The following is a 21,984-nucleotide window of genomic DNA, read 5'->3' as shown; positions in this document are numbered from 1 at the left end:
GGGCCTTCCCTCAGGGAACTCGCCTGCTGATTGGCTCCTTCGGAGTCCCGGGCGGGGCCTTCCCTGAGGGAAATCGCCTGCTGATTGGCTCCTTCGGAGGTCCGGGCGGGGCCTTCCCTGAGGGAACTCGCCTGCTGATTGGCTCCTTCGGAGTCCCGGGCGGGGCCTTCCCTGAGGGAACTCGCCTGCTTATTGGCTCCTTCGGAGTCCCGGGCGGGGCCTTCCCTGAGGGAACTCGCCTGCTGATTGGCTCCTTCGGAGGCCCGGGCGGGGCCATCCCTGAGGGAACTCGCCTGCTGATTGGCTCCTTCGGAGTCCCGGGCGGGGCCTTCCCTGAGGGAACTCGCCTGCTGATTGGCGCCTTCGGAGTCCCGGGCGGGGCCTTCCCTGAGGGAACTCGCCTGCTGATTGGCGCCTTCGGAGTCCCGGGCGGGGCCTTCCCTGAGGGAACTCGCCTGCTGATTGGCGCCTTCGGAGGTCTGGGCGGGGCCTTCCCTGAGGGAACTCGCCTGCTGATTGGCGCCTTCGGAGTCTCGGGCGGGGCCTTCCCTGAGGGAACTCGCCTGCTGATTGGCTCCTTCGGAGGCCCGGACGGGGCCTTCCCTGAGGGAACTCGTCTGCTGATTGGCGTCTTCGGAGGTCTGGGCGGGGGCTTCCCTGAGGGAACTCGTCTGCTGATTGGCTCTTTCGGTGGCTGGGGCGGGGCCAACAGCGTTGAAGGAAAAGGCGCGAACGCGGGTGGCGGCTGGAACAACAAACCGGTCGCGGGATGGCAGCGGCCGGGCAGCCCCGGGAGTGAGTAGCTGGGGGGCCTGGGCTCCCCTTCTATGGGGCGGGGCGGTGGTGTGTCCCGGGGGGGGCTGGGGTCCCCCTCAGTAGGGGGGTGTCCCGCGGGGGGGGGGGTGTTGGGGTTCTGTGTAGGGCGCTCGGCGAGGGACACGGGTCCGAGGCAGGCCCCTGAGGACACCACGTCGCCGGGCCCGTCCCGTCCCGATCGCATCGACCCTGCCCTGACTCCGGGAATTTGGACCATCCTTGACCCTGGAGCCCCTCGAAGATCAGCCTCGAGTCTGGGACTGCGACTCCGTGTGGCGCCGCGGCCGGGTTGGCTGCCCGGCCACGTTCTGCGCCGGTGGCTCCAGGTCGACGGCGTTGCCGTGCTCCACCCGAGAGGCGATCGTGTAACCGAGGCCGCGTTGTCGTCTGCTGGCGCGGACTGGAGTCTCCCCGTTGAGCAGCGAGGTCAACGTCGGAAGCGTTGCCAGGCCATGAGCAACTCTGGGCGTGAACCTACCACGGGAGGAGACGGCGGGGTGTCTGGGAGCTCCTCGTGCTCCTCCGCTCGGTCCTCCAGCATTACCTCTGCTTGGGTCCAGCTGTTCTCCGTTCGTGGGCTGATCTTGCCCAAACATTTGGCCATCTAACCGGTGGAGATTTGGTCCTATGTGGTGGAGGATGAGTAGAGTTGGGTGCCATCTCTAGACATGGGAAAATTAGATATTTATCTGTAAATGGCGGTAAACGTTGGTTGTGCCTGCATGCACCCAAATGACACTAAATATTTCCACCGATGAGTGTCGAAATTCACGGAGAGGCAAAAAATGCCCATTGAGAACTTGTTAGAGACCATTGTTAAATTGTTCTTGGCTGAGACGCCCATCAAGCCACGTGGCTGCGAAAATTTAAATGGGTGAAAATACCAATTAGGGTTAGGGTTAGATGCGTCAACCCTCCCAAACTTTGTGTGACTGTGAAAACATAATTAGATAAAACTTGCAGAATAAAGCTTAAAAATAAACATTACTATCCATAAAAGAATGAATTTGGCCAAGCCTAGTTAGCTGCGTGTCATTGGGGCTTGAGTCCGAGTCGTCTGACAGGTGTTTGATAGGAGTGGACAGAGATTTGATCCTTTAATGGGACTCCACTCATGAGGGGTCTAGTGGTGGAAGTGAAGTTGCCCATCCTAGTGTCACTCTAAAAATGACTCCAACCATTTCAGAACGTTCTCCTGGACCCTGCAGCCTTTCCTGGCCGAGACAGCGAGATCACAGTTGACAGGAACATGGCAGAGAGCATGAGAGAATGGAGATTTCTCCTTCATCCATTGATAAATCATCCATTGGCATCACTGAAGTGGTTCCGGTTCCACATTTCAGTCCAGATGTTGATGGATCTAGATGAGTTTGGAGTTGCACTTTGGGGGGACTAATATTGGCCGGTTGTTGGCTAGACCCGCTGGATCCCATTGCAGGCCTGAAGGAGATGGAGACACTTCTGTTGACCTTACATCCTTGACCAGATCTTGGAAAACTTGTCCTGATGTTGAAACTAATCTCTGCTCAAATCGCTTTATGTTGAGTTGTCTGACTGGTTTAAAGGACGACTTACGCTGTGCCACTTGAATTACTAGCAACAGTTTGGAGTGGTCTGCCCCATGCATGGCTACAGTGACTTGTCGAATTCGCTGCCAATCAACAAGGCAGTTAATAAGATGCTGTTGTTTGGACCTTGGGCTTGCCTGTGACATTTTTGTTTTGTCAGATAGGTGGAAAAAGCCGTTTGCAATTGCTAATTTCCCCTTGAACTCTGCTACTTAGTGAGTGCGACCATTGCTATTCTCTTTCTGAGTCCCATTGTGTCCGATGGCGTTCCGCCATATTACCCTGTTACTTCCAACCTTTGCGTTAAAAGTCCATGATGATTAGCTTATCTGACGTTGACACGATGAGTTTGTCAAAGTCACTATAATTTTTTTTCACGTCATCTGCATTTCTCACGGTAGGGATGTACGTGCTGCTCATGGTAATGTACTTACATTTCAAAGGCAACCATAGACCCATAAGATGGTCACTTCTGCCTTTAGGTAGACTTTCAAGCTTGGGAACAATGCAGTTGCTGATTTCAAAGCCAACACCTGCTTGTCATGGCACTGAGGCTGGGCGACCTCACCAGGAGAGCATGTACCCCACTCCGATCTCTGTGAATCGCCCATCATCAGTAAATCTGGTGTCACGGAGAACGGCAATGTCCATTTTTAGCTACAGCCGCACTCGCTAGATGTCGGTGTCCTCTTTTTGGTCAGAAAGGGCGATGACAAAAGGGTGCTAAAGATGCTGTTATGCAATTATTGAGGAATAAACGTATAAATAATGAAATAGGCTTGGTAATTAGTTTGAGATTTAAGCTTTCAAGCTCTTCTTCAGGCTCTATTGTCTCTTTCCCACCAACAGAAGTTGGTCCAATAACAGATATTTCCTCATCCATCTTCTCTCTGTTAAAGTATGTGACCTAGCGTGCTAAGAATTAGTTGTGTGTACTGGGGGAGAAACAAGGACACCACAAATTAACAAAATTGCCCCCCAGTTTTGGTGCACGTAACCCTGAGGTTCGCCATGTTAACCTGTTGGAAACGCTGGGGGAATGTCCAGCCTTGAATAGCTGGTGGTAGCAATTGGGGTCCCCCAATTACAGTTACCTGGAACGCCCCACATGGACCGGGCCCGGCGAGCAAATTAAACATGGCTGCCAGCCACAAATGGGTGGATAGGAGAAAGGGTATTAAAGTAAGGTGAATGTCTGACGTCTAGTGGGCACATTGGGGTGGCAGATACCCGCTTATGGGGCGTCCTCCACTAAACTCTTCTTGTCTCTTTATCAGAAGGTCTCCGTCAGAAGTAGGCACGACGTGGGGTTGGCTTGTCCATATCTTTTTTTTTGATAACTGCAATTTTCCTAGTCCGTATTTAAATCCTCAATAAAGTTCTCATATCTCGATGTCTGGCTCCCCGATCTCATCCTGAATTCCTTTGCCAGCTACGCGCGGTTAAGACGGCAGGGCTAGTCCCTTGTGCCCTCTAAATCCATCCAAGGCCACGCTCCCATCGCTGGATTTCAATGGGAAGCAGGGCCAGTTCTGACTGCCGTGTCTTGAGTCCGGACTCCTTTGTGGTGGCCTGAACTTCTTAAGGAGAATCCACCGGGTGACTGGCCACTGTATATAGACAGGGCAGGTCCAAGACTTCCTCAGTGCTCATGATTCTCTCAGAGCTGGGGTACGATGTAGGGAGTGGATATGTGGGATGGCCGGAGCAGTTTATTGCCCTGGGTAGCTTATTGGGGCCAGAGTTGGCTGCTTCATTGGAGGTTTTCTTGCTGTGGGCGTGTGAGTCACCCTCCAGGGATGGGGGGGAGAACCCAGGAGATCTGGGGCGGGAGAAGAGAGAGGGGCCCTTTAGGGGGCCAGTGTCTCCATGGTGGAAGCTGGCATAGAGCAAAGATGACTCTCCTGGTTCTTCATCTCATGGGTGGAAAGGGCTCGGCTGTGGGACCGGGGCTCTGTAGTGGGAGATTTGGCAGAGTGTTGCCTCTAGGGCAGAGATCAGGGCATGGGGGCGTCCAAGCAAGGAGATGAGGTTGGTGGTGCTGTAGGCATTGAAGCCTCCGGGGTGTTGTCCCCACCCCAGAATCAGCTGCCACGGGAATCCTTCCATCCGTGGTGGCTCAGAAAGGAGCACGAGGGCCGGGGATCTTGGGCTTCTGCCATCGGGTGAGCGAATTAGGGGCTGGGGCTCCTCGCAGGCTGGGCCTATCGCTCCCTGGCCGTGACCCTCTCCCTGCCCCTCCCCACAGGCTCCTGGCCCAGTTGGATGAGGCGCTGGCTTTTGAGGGGCCGACCCGAGAGGAGCTGGAGGCGGAGCTGCCAGCCAAAGTCCTGGTGGAGCATGCTGTGGTGAGTGATGGGGCAGCGGGCCTCTGCCTTTAGGGGCACCAGCTCTGATCCAGCCCCAGGGGTGGGGACTGGCTGGTCCAGGCAAGTGGGGAATGGAACACGGGGCCTGTCCCCCCTAGGAGGCTCTGGCTCCCATCCTGTCCAGGGCGTGGGACTGGCTGACTCAGGGTGGGCAATGGGGCCTTTCCCCTCCAGGGGGCACCGGCTGTAATTTCCCCCTACCACGGCTCCCTAGGACACACGGAAGAAGCAGAAGTGGATGTGCAGCCAGCTCCACGTGGTCAAATTCCTGCTGGAATTCTTGGACCAGAGGGACTCCGCCCCCTTTGACCAGAAGACCAAAGAGGCAGCCGTCCGTGAGTAGCCCGGACTCCTGGGTTTTCACCCCAGCTCTGGGAGGGGAGTGGAGGCTAGAGTGGGTTAGAGCCATGGTGGCGCACAGCCAGGATTCATCGGTTTGATGCACTGCCTCTTTCCCTCCTGCCACCCTCCCCGGCCCAGGGAGCGAGATGGTGCAAGCCAAGCAGCAGTGGAAGGAGCTGAAGGCTGGCTACCAGCAGCGGGTGGAAGCCATCGAGGGGGCAGTGCCCTGTGTGCTGGCCCAGCTGGAGAAGGGCCAGCACCTGGCGCAGCGGCTGAAAGAGGCTCTGGTGCAATACGAGGCCCAGGTATGGTCCTGTCCTGGGCGTGTGTGAATGTGGGGATCCCACTGTTGCCACCAGCTGCCCCGTGAGCTCCAGGGATTCTACTTCTGCCACCAGGTCCCCTTGGCCCTTGGGGGAGAGGCCCTGTGGTTTCCATCCCACTACTGCCACCAGCTCCCCAGGGATCCTACCACTGCCACCAACTCCTCTGGGGGGAGGGGCCCTGCAGTTCCCATCCCACTTCTGCCACTAGCTGCCTAGGCGGTCACAGGGACCCCAGCGTTGCCACCAGCTCCCCTCTCCCCACAGAGACATGAGGCTGAGAAGAAGGCAAGGGATGCCCGGGAGAGACGGCAGAAGGAGCAGGTACTGACCCAGGGGTCTGTGGGGGGACCTTTTGGAGCCAATCAGTGGGGGGAGAGGACAAGTGGGGGGTGGTTGGGACTATTCTAGGAAGGGCTGGTGGGTTGATTGTGGGAGGAGCAGTGGGACTGGTCAGAGCAGCAGCTGCCCCATTTCACTGTCCCGTTCTCCTCCCACCCCCCAATCCAGCAGCAGCTGGAGGAGCGGCAGCAGCAGCTGGAGGAGCAGGCGGCTTTGCTGCGGAGCCGGCTGGAGGCTCAGCGCCAGGAACTGCACCGGCTGCAGGGGGAGCTCCAGAGCCAGGAGTGTGTTGCCAGCGGCTGGAGGGAGAAGGTGGAGAGGTGAGAACCCAGGAGTCCTGGCTCCCAGCCTCCTCTGCTTTAATCACTAGACCTTCTTCCCCCCCCCCCCCCCGCATGGAGTCGGGGATGGAACCCAGGCATCCTGCTTTCTCCCCCCAGGAGCTCAGCCCTCTGCCAGCTCTTGGAGACCCTCCAGGGGGTCCGGCTGGTCTCTGCCTCTGGTGATGAAATCGACATGGAGCTGACGCCCGGCCCCCAGCCGACGACCCCTGACCCCCAGGCAGCGACTCCCGACCCCCAGCCGCTGAGGCTCACCTTGTGCTGGGCGGAGGATGGGAGCGTCAGGGTGCGGGTGAGTAATGGCCTGGGGGCAGGGGGGCCAGGCTGGCTGGGTCTGACCCAGGAAGGGTTGGGGGGGCCAGGCTGGCTGGGTGGGACCCAGGGAGGGTTCGGGGGGGCCAGGCTGGCTGGATGGGACCCAGGGAGGATTGGGGGGGGCCCAGGCTGGCTGGGTGGGACCCGGAGGGGATTGGGGGGGCCAGGCTGGCTGGGTGGGACCCGGAGGGGATTGCGGGGGCCAGGCTGGCTGGGTGGGACCCAGGGAGGATTGGGGGGGGCCCAGGCTGGCTGGGTGGGACCCAGAGGGGATTGGGGGGGCCAGGCTGGCTGGGTGGGACCCAGGAAGGGTTGGGGGGGCCAGGCTGGCTGGGTGGGACCCGGGGAGGATTGGGGGGGGGGGCCAGGCTGGCTGGGTGGGACCCGGAGGGGATTGCGGGGGCCAGGCTGGCTGGGTCTGACCAGGAGGTCGGTGTGTCTGTCTCTCTCTCTGCCCCACAGAGCCACAGTCCCCTCTTCCCAGCCCCCGCGCCCTGCGCTGACGTCCGGGGCACCGTCCTAGAGCTGCAGCACCGCTACCGCCAGCTGGCCCCACTGCTGACTGAGATCCAGGCCCTCCAGACCAGGTCTGTCCCACCCCCACCCCACAGCCCCCACCTGGTAGGGGGCAGCACTGATTTCCCCCTCCCTCCCTGCAGGTTCCCTATCGACTGGCAGCCCCAGGAGCGCCGGCTCCGCTTCCTGCAGCCCTCCGCCGTCTGGACGCTGGCGGTGGAGCCGGGATACGTGGGGAGTGGGGGCGTCCGACTGCTGGCGGTGCAAGGGCAGCATGGCCCTGGGGACCCTGGGGCCTGGAAGGTGAGTGGATGGGGAGAGATCTGGGAGACGGCCAGAGGCTGCGGGTCATGAGTGAGGGGCACCGACAGAGCTGGGGGGAGCCCAGGGCTGGGCTAGCAAGGGGCTGCGGGTCGGGAGTGAGGGGAACCGGCAGGGCTTGGGGTGGGGCAGGGCTGGGCTAGCACGGGGCTGTGGGTCGGGAGTGAGGGGCACTGGCAGGGCTGCGGGGGAGCTGACGGCTGGGCTAGTGGGGGGCTGCGGGTCGGGAGTGAGGGGCACCGGCAGAGCTGGGGGGAACCCAGGACAGGATTCCTGGATTCTATCCTTTGCTCGCTGCCCCTCCCTCTTTCCGTGCCTCAGTTTCCCCATCTGTTGACCCAGCCTCCCCCCCTCAAGTCCTCTAACCTGCCTCTCTCTCTCTCCCCTCCCAGCCCCCCCAGGAAACGCCATCCCTGCGTGAGTGGCTGGAATACCTGAGCACTCTGGACATCTGAGCACCCCTCTGGGCCCCAGAGCCCCTTGGGGGGGGGGGGTTACGCTGCCCTGTAATAAACACACCTTTGTAAAGTGTTGTGATCACCCCTCATTGGGGGGAGCCCTGGATGACGGGCACCAGATGGGTTCCACAAGCAGCCCACGATCCACCCATGGGAGACGGATACTGACCCTTCCCCCCACCCTACAGCCCCAGTGCCCCCCGTCTGGATCGGGGCTGGCGTCCCCTAGAGGGGAAAGGCCCCGGGCCCCCATCCCCGCCCCCTTTGCTTTGTCCGGGAGCCTGTCCATATGTAGTTTCCCATCAGGCCACAAGGTGGGGCTCTTGCCCTATTCAGTTTTACTTGCTAACGGGGCATGGGGTGAGGTGCGTGTGTGTCTGTGAGCTCCCTGCCCCTTCTCAGATGGGAGGAGCCCAGACCTGACCCCCCAGCTGGGATCACCCCCCCCACCTCAACCAGGCATGTCTGAGAACCCCAAGGGGGGTGGGGCCTGGGATGGTGGGGGGCAGATGGAACTAGAGGAGTGGGGCAGGTTGATTTGAGATTGGGGGGGATGAGGTATGGGGGGAGAAGGATGGGGGTGAGGAGTGGGGGGTGGGGATAGGTTGGGGGGCAGTGCTGGAGAGAGAGGGGGCTGGGTGGGGATATGGGGGGGTGGAGATGGGTGGGAGCATGGGGGGATGGAGGACTGGCTGCAGGGCGAAGGGGAGTTGGGCAGGGTGGGGGTGGAGACTTGGGGGTCTCTGTGAATTGGTGCCCTAGAGCTGAAGTTGACCAGCCCCCATGGACCCCACCACTGCTGCTGGACTCACCCCCAGTGACCCCTCCCCTGCTCCCCCCTGCCCTTTCCCAGCCTCCCCCTGGGTTTTTCTCTTCCACGATGAATATTTCAGGGGCTTGGGCTCTGTTCTCTGCCCCTCTGAATAAGCCAAGGCCCCCGCGGCTGCCGGGACTGGTGTGTGGGGGGGATGTTGCTGCCTGCAATTTCCAAGTGGTAAGTCTGTCCCTATCTACGGGTTGGGAGTCGGGGTATCTGGCCCAGGTAAGCCCTCCTTGTGGCGTTATGTGCGGCTGTTCCTCAGCTTTCCCGCCCCAGAGGTGGCTGCATCTCAGCGCTTGATGAGCCCCCTCCCTGCATACACCACTAAACCCTTGGCTGACGCTTTCCTATTGTTGCTATAACTCGAGCGCGTCAGCAGTGCTGGGGTTGTGGGGTTTCGATGGTCTGAGGCCGAGGATGGATACGCTGCCCCCACGGGCCCTGCTGCAGCCCATCCTCCCAGCCTGGGCCGTGCCGGCGCGGAGCCCACATTGGGACCGGGGGGGGGAGATAATGCAGTTTGCCTGCGGGGCCCATCTACTCCTGGCTGCTGTGTCTGGTGGGTTGAGTGCATCCACGCCTGGGAGGGACTGGACTCGCCTTCGCTTCCGCTTCAGGGACGCTTTTGTGCGGCTCAGGCAGAGACGCCAGTGATGGGGAAACAAGAGCTGGGGGGAGGAAAAGGAGAGAAGGAAGAAAGCAAGTGAGGGGGACAGAAGGAGGGAGGAAAGGAAGGTAAAGGAAAGAAATGATAGAAAAGGCGAGACAAATGAAAAAAGGGAGTCAAGCAGGAAGAGGGGTGAGTGACGGAACGAAGGGGAGAAAAAGTGAGCGATACAAAAATGAAGAGATGTGAGTGGTACAGAGAAAAGAAGAAGTGAGCGACAGAAGACGCGAGTAATAGAAGAAGGGAGTGGGAGAAGCCAGCAGGAAAAGGAAGGAAGGAAGCGAGCGATGGGCAGAGAGGGGTGAGGAAGCGAGTGAGAGGAGGAAGGAAGCAAGGAATGGGAGGAGAGGGATGAGGAAGACGTGAGTGGGAGGAGGAATAAAGCGAGTGATGGAAGGAGAAGGGTGAGGAAGAAATGAGCAGAAAAAGGAAGGAAGCGAGCGATAGGCGGGTGAGGAAGAAGTGATGAGAGGAGGAAGGGAAGCGAGCGGGAGGAGGAAGGAACCGAGCGATGGGAGGAGGGGGTGAGGAAGAAGTGAGCAGGAAAAGGAAGGAAGCAAGCGATAGGAGAAGGGGGTGAGGAAGAAGCGAGTGGGAGGAGGAAGGAAGCGAGTGATGGGAGGAGGGTGAGGAAGAAGTGAGCGGCAGAAGGTAGGATGCGAGTGATGGGAGGAGGAGGGTGAGGAAGAAGCGAGCAGGGGAAGGAAAGAAGTGAGCGATGGGAGGAGAGGGATGAGGAGGAAGCGAGCGGGAGGAGGAAGGAAGCAAGTGATGTGAGGAGGAGGGTGAGGAAGAAGCGAGCAGGAGGAAGGAAGCGAGTGATGGGGGGAGGAGGAGGGGGAGGAAGAAGTGAGCGGGAGAAAGAAGGAAGCGAGCTATGGGAGGAGAAGGGAGGAGGAAGAAGCGAGCAGGAGGAGGAAGGAAGCAAGCGATGGGAGGAGAAGGGAGGAGGAAGAAGTGAGCGGGAGGAGGAAGGAAGCGAGCTATGGGAGGAGAAGGGAGGAGGAAGAAGCGAGCGGGAGGAGGAACGAAGCGAGCGGGAGAAGGAAGAAGTGAGCGATAGGAGGAGGGCGAGGAAGAAGCGAACAGGAGAAGGAAGGAAGCGAGCAATGGGAGGAAAGGGGTGAGGAGGAAGTGAGCGGGAGAAGGAAGAAGTGAGTGATAGGAGGAGGGCGAGGAAGAAGCGAACAGGAGAAGGAAGGAAGCGAGCGATGGGAGGAGAGGGATGAGGAAGAAGCAAGCGGGAGAAGGAAGAAGTGAGTGATGGGAGGAGAGGGATGAGGAAGAAGCGAGCGGGAGGAGGAAGGAAGCGAGCAATGGGAGGAGAGGGATGAGGAAGAAGCGAGCGGCAGGAGGAAGGAAGCGAGCGATGGGAGGAGAGGGATGAGGAAGAAGCGAGCGGGAGGAGGAAGGAAGTGAGCGATAGGAGGAGGGCGAGGAGGAAGCGAGCGGGAGAAGGAAGAAGTGAGCGATAGGAGGAGGGCGAGGAAGAAGCGAGCGGGAGGAGGAAGGAAGCGAGCAATGGGAGGAGAGGAAGGAGGAAGAAGCAAGCGGGAGGAGGAAGGAAGCGAGCGGGAGAAGGAAGAAGTGAGCGATAGGAGGAGGGCGAGGAAGAAGCGAGCGGGAGGAGAAAGGAAGCGAGCGATGGGAGGAGAGGAAGGAGGAAGAAGCGAGTGGGAGGAGGAAGGAAGCGAGTGGGAGAAGGAAGAAGCGAGTGATAGGAGGAGGGCAAGGAAGAAGCGAGCGGGAGAAGGAACAAGCGAGCGATAGGAGGAGGGCGAGGAAGGAGCGAGCGGGAGGAGGAAGGAAGCAAGCGATGGGAGGAGAAGAGTGAGGAAGAAGCGAGCGGGAGGAGGAAGGAAGCGAGCGGGAGAAGGAAGAAGCGAGCGATAGGAGGAGGGCGAGGAGGAAGCGAGCGGGAGAAGGAAGCGAGCGAAGGAATATAGCCTGTGGGGAGAGGATGGGAGGGGCCCAGCCGGGGCTGAGGAAGTGGAGTAGAAAAAGCTCTGGGGTCCTGGCCTGCTCCCGTAACGGACCAGCCGGACTCGTTAGCCAGTGTTGGGGGTGGGGGGCGGAAAGCTGGGCAGAGAACCCAGGAGTCCTGGCTCCCAGCCCCTGTAAATAAATCAAGGCAGCACTGTAGAAAAACACAGGTTTATTCTGCTCCTGCCCCCCCAGTTCCCCCTCCCAGCCCCCCCATGGCTCTACAGCCCCCCTCACGTTATGTTGGTCTGGGGGTTGGCTCCGGGTACCCCACGTTCCTCAGCATGGGGGGGGGGGCCTGGCAATGACAAAGAAGAGAGTATTAGAATCACTGGGACACTAGGCAGCCAGCCAGGACCCGGACCCCTGGGTTCGCTTCCCGGTTGTGGGAGGGGAGGGCGGTCTAGTGATTACAGTGGATGGGGGGCTGGCAGGAGCCAGGACTCCTGGGTTGTCTCCCCAGCCCTGGGGGGGGAAGTGGGGGGTCAGGTTTGCTCTAGTGGATGGGGGGGACAGACAAGAGACCACCTGGTGGGGGCGGGAAGGGAGACAGAGCTGGGAAGAGAACCCAGGAGTCCTGGCTCCCAGCCCCCTCACTCTAACCATTAGGTCACACTCCATTTTTGTGCCTGTGATACCATCCACCCTCGCACATTTGTTGCACAAGCCTCATGACCCGTGTGCGCTCCTCTGAGCCTTTGCACGCTTGCCCCACAATGGATGAGGTCCGGGTGCCCCAGCCAGCCCCCTCGCACGCTCCGAGGCCTGGCCGTGCAGCAGACTGCACTGGGGGTGAGCTGGGGGCGCTGGCTGGGGCCAGGGTGGGCTCATTGCACACTCAGCACGCCCTGGCCTCAGCCCACCTGCACCCGTCGCACGAGCAGCACGACTGACCGCTTCTCCAGGGGCCACAGATGCTGCACAAATGAGGGTCTAGAGGTTAGAGCAGGGGGGCTGGGAGCCAGGACTCCTGGGTTCTCTCCCCAGCTCTGGGCGGGGAGTGGGGTCTAGTGGTTAGAGGAGGGGAGCTGGGAGCCCGGACTCCTGGGTTCTCTCCCTGGCTGTGGCAGCGTGGGAGGGAGGCAATACCCATGTACCCGCTATTTGCTGGCCGGGGCCGCATCAGCCCCGTTCTGGCGCTCGCTGCCCTTCTGCGAGAGGCGGGTGGAGGCGCTGACGGCCGTGGCCGCCGCCTTGAAGCTCCGCTTGCGTTTGGCCATGTTCTGCTCGGGGTGGAAGATGATGACGTAGACCTTGGGCACGTAGAGCATCCCCAGGGAAACTGAGGCACTGAGGCTCATGGACACCGTCAGCGTTGTCGTCTGGATGTAGATCTGCAGGGGGGGGCAGAGAACGGGGCGTTCAGGGTGGCTGGCGCAGAGCTCGTCCCTTCCAGCAGGGGGTGCTGGGAGCCAGGACGCCTGGGTTCTCTCCCCTCCCTGTCTCCAATTCCAGCCCCTGGGCTCCCTCCGCTCTCCCAGACACCTGGGTCCCTTCCCCTCTCTCGCTCTCTCTCCAACTCCAGCCCCTCGACTCCCCGGACTCCTGGGTCCTCCGGCCCCCGTGCTCCCCCGTCCCGGGGCCCGCAGACCTTCTCGGCGGACTGGGCGGTGCCGAAGAAGATGGGCACGAAGGCCAGCCAGACGATGCAGGTGGTGTACATGGTGAAGCCGATGGGCTTGGCCTCGTTGAAGGTCTCGGGCACGCCGCGGGCCTTGACGGCGTAGACGGTGCAGGTGACCATGAGCAGCAGGCTGTAGCCCAGGCAGGCGATGAGCGACAGGTCGGACATGTCGCACTTGAGCACCCCCCGGGCCGCCTCGGGGTTGGGCACCCGCTGCTCCTCGTAGTCGATGACGCTGTGGGGCGGCAGGGCCCCCAGCCAGGCCAGCGTCCCCACCAGCTGCACGGCGCTCAGGCTGAAGGTGATGGCCAGCTGCGAGGTGGGGCTGATGAACCGGGGCGGCGTCACCGCCTTCTTGCCCTGCTCGAAGATGCGGTAGATGCGGTTGGTCTTGGTGAGCAGGGCCGAGTAGCTGAGGGCCATGCCCAGCCCCAGGAAGAGGCGCCGGGCGGCGCACACCACCACGCCCGGCTCGGCGATCATCAGGAAGGTGATGGCGTAGATGAGGAAGATGCCGGTCAGCAGCACGTAGCTCAGCTCCCGCCCCGAGGCCCGGACGATGGGCGTGTCGTTGTGGCGCACGAAGGTGACCACCACGAAGGTGGTGCCCAGGATGCCGCCCATGGCCAGGCAGACGGGCAGCACGGCCCAGGGCGAGCTCCACTCCAGCTTGACGATGGGCGTGGGCCGGCAGGCCGTGCGGTTGGGGCTGGGGCGCATGTCGAAGGGGCAGGTCTCGCAGGTGAACTCGTCCAGTTGGTACTGGTACCCGTCGCAGAGCTCGCAGTGCCAGCAGCAGGACACGCCCTTCACCATCTTCTTCCGCTCGCCCGGCCCGCAGGGCAGGCTGCAGACGGACGAGGGGATGTCCTGCTGGCCCCCGGACCACTGCATCTCCTCGATCTGCCAAGGGAGAGCGCGGGCAGCAGCTGGCTCTGGGGAACGGCTTGCCTTGCCCTTGCCTGAGATGCAGCCACCTCCTGGGAGGTGGGGGGACGCTGGGGAACAGCTGCACATAACGCCGCATAGGCATGCTATGCCCAGGACTGAAATGCCGCCACCTCTGTGGCAGGGCAGTTGGGGAATAGCCGCACATAACGCTGCATAGGGACGGCTTGCCCAGCGCCCAGATGCAGCCAGTTCTGGGGCGGGTCAGCTGGGGAACAGCCGCACATAACATTGCACTGGGATGACTCCCCTGCTGCTGAGATGCAGCCAGCTCTGGGGCAGGGCTGCAGAGGAATAGCCACACATAACGCCACAGAGGGACGGCTTGCCCAGGGCTGAGATGCAGCCAGGGGCGGCTCTAGCTTTTTTGCCGCCCCAAGCACGGCAGGCAGGCTGCCTTCGGCACCTTGCCTGCGGGAGGTCCCCGGTCCCGTGGATGCGGCGTACCCACCACCGAATTGCTGCCAAATTCGCGGGACCGGTGGACCTCCTGCAGGCATGCCGCTGAAGGCTGCCTGACTGCCGCCCTCGCGGCTTGCCGCCCCAGGCACGAGCTTGGAGTGCTGGTGCTTGGAGCCGCCGCTGGATGCAGCCACCTCTGGGGCAGGGTGGCTGGGGAACACACACGGCGCCCCCTCGCACTCACGTTCAGGCGCAGGTATTCGGTCCATTGCCCGATGGCTTTGTACCCGGGCACCGTGGTGTTGGTGAGCTGGTACTGGAAGATGTCGTAGCGCCCGGGGGCATCTCCATTCTCGTTGAACATGACAGGGGTCCCAGCGCTGCCTGTGGGGTGTGAACAAGGGGGGCTAGAGGCAGCTCGACCAGTGCCCCTCACTCCTGACCCACAGCCCCTGCTAGCCCAGCCCTGTGCCCCCAGCTCTGCCGGTGCCCCTCACTCCTGACCCACAGCCCCTGCTAGCCCGGCCCTGTGCCCCCAGCTCTGCCGGTGCCCCTCACTCCTGACCCGCAGCCCCTGCTAGCCCAGCCCTGCCCCGCCCCAGCTCTGCCGGTGCCCCTCACTCCCGACCCGCAGCTAGCCCTGACCCACCCCACCAGTGCCCCTCCCTGCTGCCCCGCAGCCCGCACCGTTGAAGGTGACCCCGCGGATGTAGTGCAGCAGGGTGCGCCCGTCCACGGGGTCCATGCGCTCGCAGAGCCCGGGGGCGCCGGGGCACAGGTCCAGGTGCATGTCATGCAGGGCGTGGGCCATGGCGTAGACGGCGTCGATCACAAACTGCACCTTCCCCTCCTGCTCGTAGGTGGAGTCCTGCCCGATGCGCTCCTCGCCTGGGAGAGACGGGCTCAGGGGGCGGGGAATGGGGCAGGGGCCTGGCCCCTCTAGGGGGCGCCGGCTCCCATCGGCCCCAGGGCAGGGACTGGCTGGCTCAGGGGGGGTGGGGAATGGGGCAGGGGCCTGGCCCCTCTAGGGGGCGCCGGCTCCCATCGGCCCCAGGGCAGGGACTGGCTGGCTCGGGGGGGTGGGGAATGGGGTAGGGCCTGTCCCCCTCTAGGGGCTCCCAGCCCCGATCCCCATCTCATTCTCAGCGGGCAGATAGCTGAGATTTGGGGTGTCCGGGCAGCATCTGGCCACCGTGGTGGGATCAGCTCCCAGCCCCCCAACCTGCTGGACTCCCCTAAGGACTGGCTGATAACATCCCACGTGGGGGATTAGCTGGAGAGGGGAGACCAGGGGGTCAGTGTCTCCATCTTCCCCACGGGGGATTGGCCCCGCCCCAAACCCCAACCTCGTCCATCCCTGGGAGATCAGCCCCCCAGGCCCAGCCCCCCGGTACCGGTGCACTTCCGAGCGGCCTCCTCCGGCTGCGCCCCCGGGCGGGTGAGTTTACATTTAAAATCGTCCTCCCAGAACTCCGCGAACCAGATATTGCGGCGATTGTTCTGCAGGGAGCGCGAGGTGAAATACTGATCGAAGCCTGCGGCGGGGAGACGGGGGGTCAGCGGGGGGCGCCGTGGGGCAGGGGGCGCTCTCCCCTGGCTGGCAGGGCTGGGTGCTGGGGGGCGGAGAGCATGGGGTTCAGTGGGGGGGACTGGAGGGTGTGCTGCTGTGGGCAGCGGGGGCCCCGGTGGGGAGATTGGGGGTGCGGTGCTGCGGGCAGTGGGGGGATTGGGGTGTGTGGTGCTGCGGGCAGCGGGGGGGCCCGGTGGGGAGATTGGGGGTGCAGTGCTGCGGGCAGTGGGGGGATTGGGGGGCGCGGTGCTGCGGGCAGTGGGGGGATTGGGGTGTGTGGTGCTGCGGGCAGCGGGGGGTTCAGTGGGGGGATTGGAGGGCGCGGTGCTGCGGGCAGTGGGGGTATTGGGGTGTGTGGTGCTGTGGGCAGCGGGGGGTTCAGTGGGGGGACTGGAGGGTGCAGTGCTGCGGGGAGTGGGGGCCTGGCGGGGGGATCCCCATTACCGTCGATGGACGCCCGCTTGGGCAGGATGGTGACGGCTCCTTCGGCTACTTCCTCCTGCCGCAGGATGGGCGAGATCTTGGAGCCCCAGCTGTCCGAGCCGACCCACAGGAAGTGCCCCGTCAGGTTGGCGCGACGCGCGGCCTCCAGCACCCGCCTGCAGGGGGCGACAGCGAGCGGGTGAGTCCTGAATTCCTGGGGGGCTGCCCCAGGGTGGGGGAGCCCCACACTCACTTGATGTCGTCCTCGTTGGCGAAGATGATGATGCCGCGGGCGTTGGGCGTCTCCATCAGCCGCTTGATCAGCTTGTCGAACTCACCGGCCCTGGGCTCCCGCGGGATCTTCATGGACTGAGCGATGCAGACGCCGCCTGTGGGGGGCGACAGGGAGCCCCCGTCATGAGGAGCGGTGCCCCTCACTCCCGACCTGCAGCCCCTGCTAGCCCGGCCCTGCCCCCCCCCCCCAGCTCTGCCGATGCCCCTCACTCCCGACCCGCAGCCCCTGCTAGCCCGGCCCTGCCCCCCCCCCAGCTCTGCCGGTGCCCCTCACTCCTGACCCGCAGCCCCCTGCCAGCCCAGCCCTGTCCCCCCTCCCAGCTCTGCCGGTGCCCCTCACTCCCGACCCACAGCCCCTGCTAGCCCGGCCCTGCCCCCCCCCCCAGCTCTGCCGGTGCCCCTCACTCCCGACCCGCAGCCCCTGCTAGCCCGGCCCTGCCCCCCCCAGCTCTGCCGGTGCCCCTCACTCCTGACCCGCAGCCCCTGCTAGCCCGGCCCTGCCCCCCCCCCGCCCGCTCTGCCGGTGCTCCTCACTCCTGACCCGCAGCCCCTGCTAGCCCGGCCCTGCCCCCCCCAGCCCTGCCGGTGCCCCTCACTCCCGACCCGCAGCCCCTGCTAGCCCGGCCCTGCCCCCCCCCAGCTCTGCCGGTGCCCCTCACTCCTGACCCGCAGCCCCCTGCCAGCCCAGCCCTGTCCCCCCTCCCAGCTCTGCCGGTGCCCCTCACTCCCGACCCGCAGCCCCTGCTAGCCCGGCCCTGCCCCCCCCCCCAGCTCTGCCGGTGCCCCTCACTCCCGACCTGCAGCCCCTGCTAGGCCGGCCCTGCCCCCCGGCCCCCCCCCCAGCTCTGCCGGTGCCCCTCACTCCCGACCCGCAGCCCCTGCTAGCCCGGCCCTGCCCCCCCCCCCCAGCTCTGCCGGTGCCCCTCACTCCCGACCCGCAGCCCCCTGCTAGCCCGGCCCTGCCCCCCCCCAGCTCTGCCGGTGCCCCTCACTCCCGACCCGCAGCCCCTGCTAGCCCGGCCCTGCCCCCCCCCCCCAGCTCTGCCGGTGCCCCTCACTCCCGACCCGCAGCCCCCTGCTAGCCCGGCCCTGCCCCCCCCCAGCTCTGCCGGTGCCCCTCACTCCCGACCCGCAGCCCCTGCTAGCCCGGCCCTGTCCCCCCAGCCCTGCCGGTGCCCCTCACTCCTGACCCGCAGCCCCTGCCAGCCCGGCCCTGCCTCCCCTCCCAGCTCTGCCGGTGCCCCTCACTCCCGACCTGCAGCCCCCCCGCTAGCCCAGCCCAGCCCCCCACCCTCCGCAGCTCTGCCGGTGCCCCTCACTCCTGACCCGCAGCCCCTGCTAGCCCGGCCCTGCCCCCCCTCCCAGCTCTGCCGGTGCCCCTCACTCCCGACCTGCAGCCCCCCCGCTAGCCCAGCCCAGCCCCCCACCCTCCCCAGCTCTGCCGGTGCCCCTCACTCCCGACATGCAGCCCCCCGCTAGCCCGGCCCTGCCCCCCCATAGCCCTGCCTCCCCCCAGCTCTGCCGGTGCCCCTCACTCCCGACCCGCAGCCCCCTGCCAGCCCAGCCCTGACCCCCCCACCAGTGCCCCTCACTCCCGACCCACAGCCCCTCACCGGCCTCGCGGGAGATCTGGACGAAGGCCTCCACCCCACTTTCGCCGTAGTTGCCCTCGGAGGCAAGTGTGGAGACGTAGTTCCAGCCCAGCGCCTTCACCACGTCCAGCATGGCCTGGGCCTGGTACGAGTCGGGCGGCACCACCCGGGAGAAGTAGTCATAGCGATTGTTGTCGCTGAGCTCGGGGGCGGTGGAGGCATAGCTGATCTGGGGGATCTGGGGGGGCAGAAGGGCAGGAGATGGACAGGGGGCGCCAAGGGGGCACCTGGCCCCTGCACAGACCCAGGGCACCCAGGAGCTTCCGGAATCATCAGCGGAGACCCGTTAGCCAGGGTGGAAGAAGATTGGTGGTAGAGCTGGGGTAGAACCCAGGAGTCCTGGCTCCCAGCCCCCCTCTGCTCTAACCACTAGACCCCGCCCCCCTCCCAGAGCCAGGGAGAGAACCCAGGAGTCCTGGCTCCCAACGCCCCCCTGCTCTAACCACCAGTCCCCACTCCCCTCCTGGAGCCGGGGGAGAACCACTGTAACTGGGGTACATCTGGGATATCAGTCTGATTTTATCCATCCCCCCACGTCCAGGAGACACCCCCCCCCCCAGCTCCCCGCCCCGGCCACTCACGGCGAAGAGCCGGAGGACGTTGGCCACCATGATGGAGACGGAGCTGGCGGAGGCGCCGACCACGGCCACGACCCGCTCGGGCCGGGTGAGGAGTGGGGGCCGGCCGTCGGCGCAGCGCACGTCCGATGTGTCCTTCTGGATCAGGGCCTGGACGAAGGTCAGCGACTGCTCCAGGGCGTAGGTGTCCCGGGAGCAGGTGTCCAGGATGCGGGCGCCCAGGGTGAGGTTGGGGAGCAGCTGGGGGTCGGCGTTGATCTGGTCCAGGGCGTAGAGCATGGCCTCCATGCGGTGGATCCCCTTCTCCTTCTTCACCTCGCCGCACGGCACCCCGGCTGGGCCCCGGGCGTGAACCGGGAACAGGCCCCCCAGCGTCACGTCCCCCTCAATCCGGATGGAGAAGGGCTGGGTTCCTTGTTGGGCCCCAGCCCCCCAGCCCCACAGCAGCAGCAGCAGGGGGGGCCACGGCTGCCCCATGGCTGGGCTGGCCCTGAGTGCTTCACGGCCTGGAGGGGGAAGGAGGGCGGGGAAATGGGGCTAGCCGCCGGCTGGATGGGCCCCGGGAGCCAGGGGCTGGTTCACTCAGGCACCGTCCCTGGGACACCTTGTTGTTCCGGGTCCCCCGGCATGTGGCCAGCGCCGCCCCCCCCATTTGCCCCCGACCACTGGCCAGAGCGAGACCCTCCCCGCCATGGCCCTGGAGAGATGGAGGCTGTGAGGAGGGGCAGCTGGGCTGGCCTGGAGTGTAGCTATCGATCCTCACACCCACCATCTGTCCCTCTGCCCCTCCATCCATCCATTCCACTACCCATCCATCCATCCATCCATCCATTCCACTATCCATCCATCCATCCATCCATTCCACTACCCGTCCGTCCATCCATCCATCCATCCATCCATCCATTCCACTACCCGTCCGTCCGTCCATCCATCCATCCATCCATCCATCCATCCATCCATCCATTCCACTACCCGTCCATCCATCCATCCATCCATCCATCCATCCATTCCACTACCCGTCCGTCCATCCATCCATCCTTCCATCCATTCCACTACCCGTCCATCCATCGCCAGACACCCCATCCATCCTCACACCCACCATCCCCCCATGCACCCCTCCATCCCTCCCTGCTCACACGCCTGGCGGCTGTGGGGTGAGTTTCTCACCATCCCACTGTCCATCCGTCGATTGATCTGTCCACTCCCTTTGTTCTTTTCCACCCCTCCCCCCCGTGCCCGTTCCTTGTCAACAGCCCCCCCGTGACACCCCGGGGCGGGGCAGAGCAAAGGCCCTGTAGCCCCCCCAGCCCCAGATGGGGTGTCCAGGAGGCAGTGGCTGAGCCGGTGGGCTCTGTGCCAGGGTTAAATGAGCTGGGGGGATGCCTGGAGCTCCCATAATGCACCGGGAGGAACCAGAATCCTGCCCCCCCACAATGCACCTGGGGGAAGTTGGCACCTCCCCCACCCCATAATACACCATGTGAACCAGAAGCGTGGCCCTGCAGACTCTGAACCCCCAGACCTCCAACGTCTCCCCTAGATCAACCCCCTGACCCCCCAACATCTCCCCCAGATCGACCCCCTGAACCCCCAACATCTCCCCCAGATCGACTTCTGAGCCCCCGAACATCTCCCCCGGTTCGACCCCCTGAACCCCCAACATCTCCCCCAGATCGACTTCTGAACCTCCAACATCTCCCCCGGTTCGACCCCTGAACTCTCAAACATCGCCCCCGGTTCGACCCCCTGAACCCCAACATCTCCGGTTTGAACCCCCTGAACCCGCAACATCTCCCCCGGTTTGACCCCCTGAACCCCCAACATCTCCGGTTTGAACCCCTGAACCCCCAACATCTCCCCCGGTTCGACCCCCTGAACCCCCAGACCCCCAATGTCGCCCCTGGATTGACCCCCTGAACCCCCAACATCTCCCCTGGTTTGAGCCCCTGAACCCCCAAACATCTCCCCCAGTTTGACCCCCAGACCCCCAATGTCTCCCCTGGATTGACCCCCTGAGCCCCCAACATCTCCCCTGGATTGACCCCCCTGAACCCCCAACATCTCCCCTGGATCAACCCCCTTGAACCCCCAGACCCCCAACTTCTTACCCAGATCGACCCCCTGAGGCCCCCATGTCTCCCCAGATAACTCCCTGAACCACCAGACTCCTGGGGTCTCCTCCAGACTGAGCCCCTGAATCCCAAGGCCCTCGATGTCTCCCCCGGACCAATCCCCTGAACCCCTGGCCCCTGATATCTCCCCAGATCATCCCCCGACTCCCCCCACGTCTTCCCATATCACCCCCATCTCCCCTGGATTGACCCCCCGACAGCTACCTCAGATCAACCTCACTGACCCCTCCCCGAAACAACCCCCAGCTCCCCCCACATTTTTCTTGGATCAACACCCCCCCGACATCTCCCTAGATGGACCCCCCAGCTCCCCAATGTCTCTACCAGATTGACCCCCGACGTCTCCCTAGAGCCGCACCCCTGACCCCCCAACTCCCCTTTCACAACTCACCTGGACGTGGGCTTCTCGGACTCCTGGGTTCTCTCCCCAGCCCCCAGCTGCATTGCCAGCTGGCTCCGGTCTGTGGCACCCCCGGGGGAGGCAGGTCGGGGTCCCCTGGCTGGGACCGGCTGAGCCCCGGCTCGCCCTGGCCGTCCCCGTCGCCCGGCTGCACTGGGAACAGCTGGGAGCTGCCAGGCGGGGGATGGGGGGGGGTCGAGAGGACTGGCTGGGGGGGGGCAGGGCTACGGGCAGTGCATTCATCCCTCCGCTGGCTGGCACCTTCCCTCCATCCCCGGCTCTGCCCCCCTCTGCCTGGCCCGGCTCTGCCCATCCCCCTGTTTCCCCCTGCCCTGCCTGACTCTGCCCCCTCTGCCTGGCCTGGCTCTGCCCATCCCCCTGCCCTGCCCGGCTCTGCCCCCCTCTGCCCGGCCTGGCTCTGCCCATCCCCCTGTTTCCCCCTGTCCTGCCCGACTCTGCCCCCCTCTGCCCGGCCCGGCTCTGCCCATCCCCCTGCCCTGCCCTGCCCATCCCCCTGCCTCCCCTGCCCTGCCTGGCTCTGCCCCCCTCTGCCCGGCCCAGCCCTGCCCACCCCCCTGCCCTGTCCGGCTCTGCCCCCTTCTGCCCTGCCAGGCTCTGCCCCCCTCTGCCCAGCCCTGCCCATCCCTCTGCCCTGCCCGGCTCTGCCCACCCCCCTGCCTCCCCCTGCCCATCTCCTGGCCCTGCCCAGCTCTGCCTCCCCCTTTCACCCTCTCTCTCTCTCCCCCATTCTTTCACTTTTCCCCCTCTCTCATCCCTCCC

The 21,984-nt window shown here is 64.0% G+C and overlaps 2 protein-coding genes across 6 annotated transcripts; one reads left to right on the top strand and one right to left on the bottom strand.

Annotated features, from left to right (window-relative positions):
- Positions 1-642: 642 nt before the first annotated feature.
- ZWINT (ZW10 interacting kinetochore protein) lies at positions 643-7,781 on the top strand. Of its 4 annotated transcripts, none has more exons than XM_024113832.3 (10): positions 643-795; positions 4,633-4,732; positions 4,968-5,088; positions 5,234-5,400; positions 5,686-5,742; positions 5,950-6,080; positions 6,201-6,393; positions 6,879-7,003; positions 7,076-7,235; positions 7,646-7,781. In XM_024113832.3, the coding sequence occupies exons 1-10, from the start codon at positions 770-772 to the stop codon at positions 7,706-7,708; spliced, it is 1,143 nt and encodes a 380-aa protein (XP_023969600.2). In that variant the 5' UTR covers positions 643-769; the 3' UTR covers positions 7,709-7,781. The 4 variants fall into 4 exon arrangements, with proteins under 4 accessions (XP_023969600.2, XP_023969599.2, XP_023969598.2 ...); XM_024113831.3 differs by having other exon boundaries at positions 5,932-6,080; XM_024113830.3 differs by having other exon boundaries at positions 5,929-6,080.
- Positions 7,782-11,777: 3,996 nt separating this feature from the next.
- Positions 11,778-19,489, bottom strand: GRM6 (glutamate metabotropic receptor 6). Of its 2 annotated transcripts, XM_065571397.1 has the most exons (9): positions 18,676-19,489; positions 18,056-18,272; positions 16,402-16,537; positions 16,170-16,324; positions 15,550-15,690; positions 14,843-15,043; positions 14,400-14,539; positions 12,773-13,708; positions 11,778-12,515 (listed from the first exon to the last, which is right to left on the bottom strand). In XM_065571397.1, exons 1-9 carry the CDS (start codon positions 19,147-19,149, stop codon positions 12,282-12,284), a joined length of 2,634 nt encoding a protein of 877 aa, XP_065427469.1. In that variant the 5' UTR covers positions 19,150-19,489; the 3' UTR covers positions 11,778-12,281. The 2 variants fall into 2 exon arrangements, with proteins under 2 accessions (XP_065427469.1, XP_065427468.1); XM_065571396.1 differs by having other exon boundaries at positions 12,371-13,708.
- Positions 19,490-21,984: the final 2,495 nt, after the last annotated feature.

This window comes from Chrysemys picta, chromosome 17 (genome assembly GCF_011386835.1).
Source record: "Chrysemys picta bellii isolate R12L10 chromosome 17, ASM1138683v2, whole genome shotgun sequence".
NCBI classification, from domain to species: domain Eukaryota; kingdom Metazoa; phylum Chordata; order Testudines; family Emydidae; genus Chrysemys; species Chrysemys picta.
This window is presented reverse-complemented; position numbering and strand designations above follow the sequence as displayed.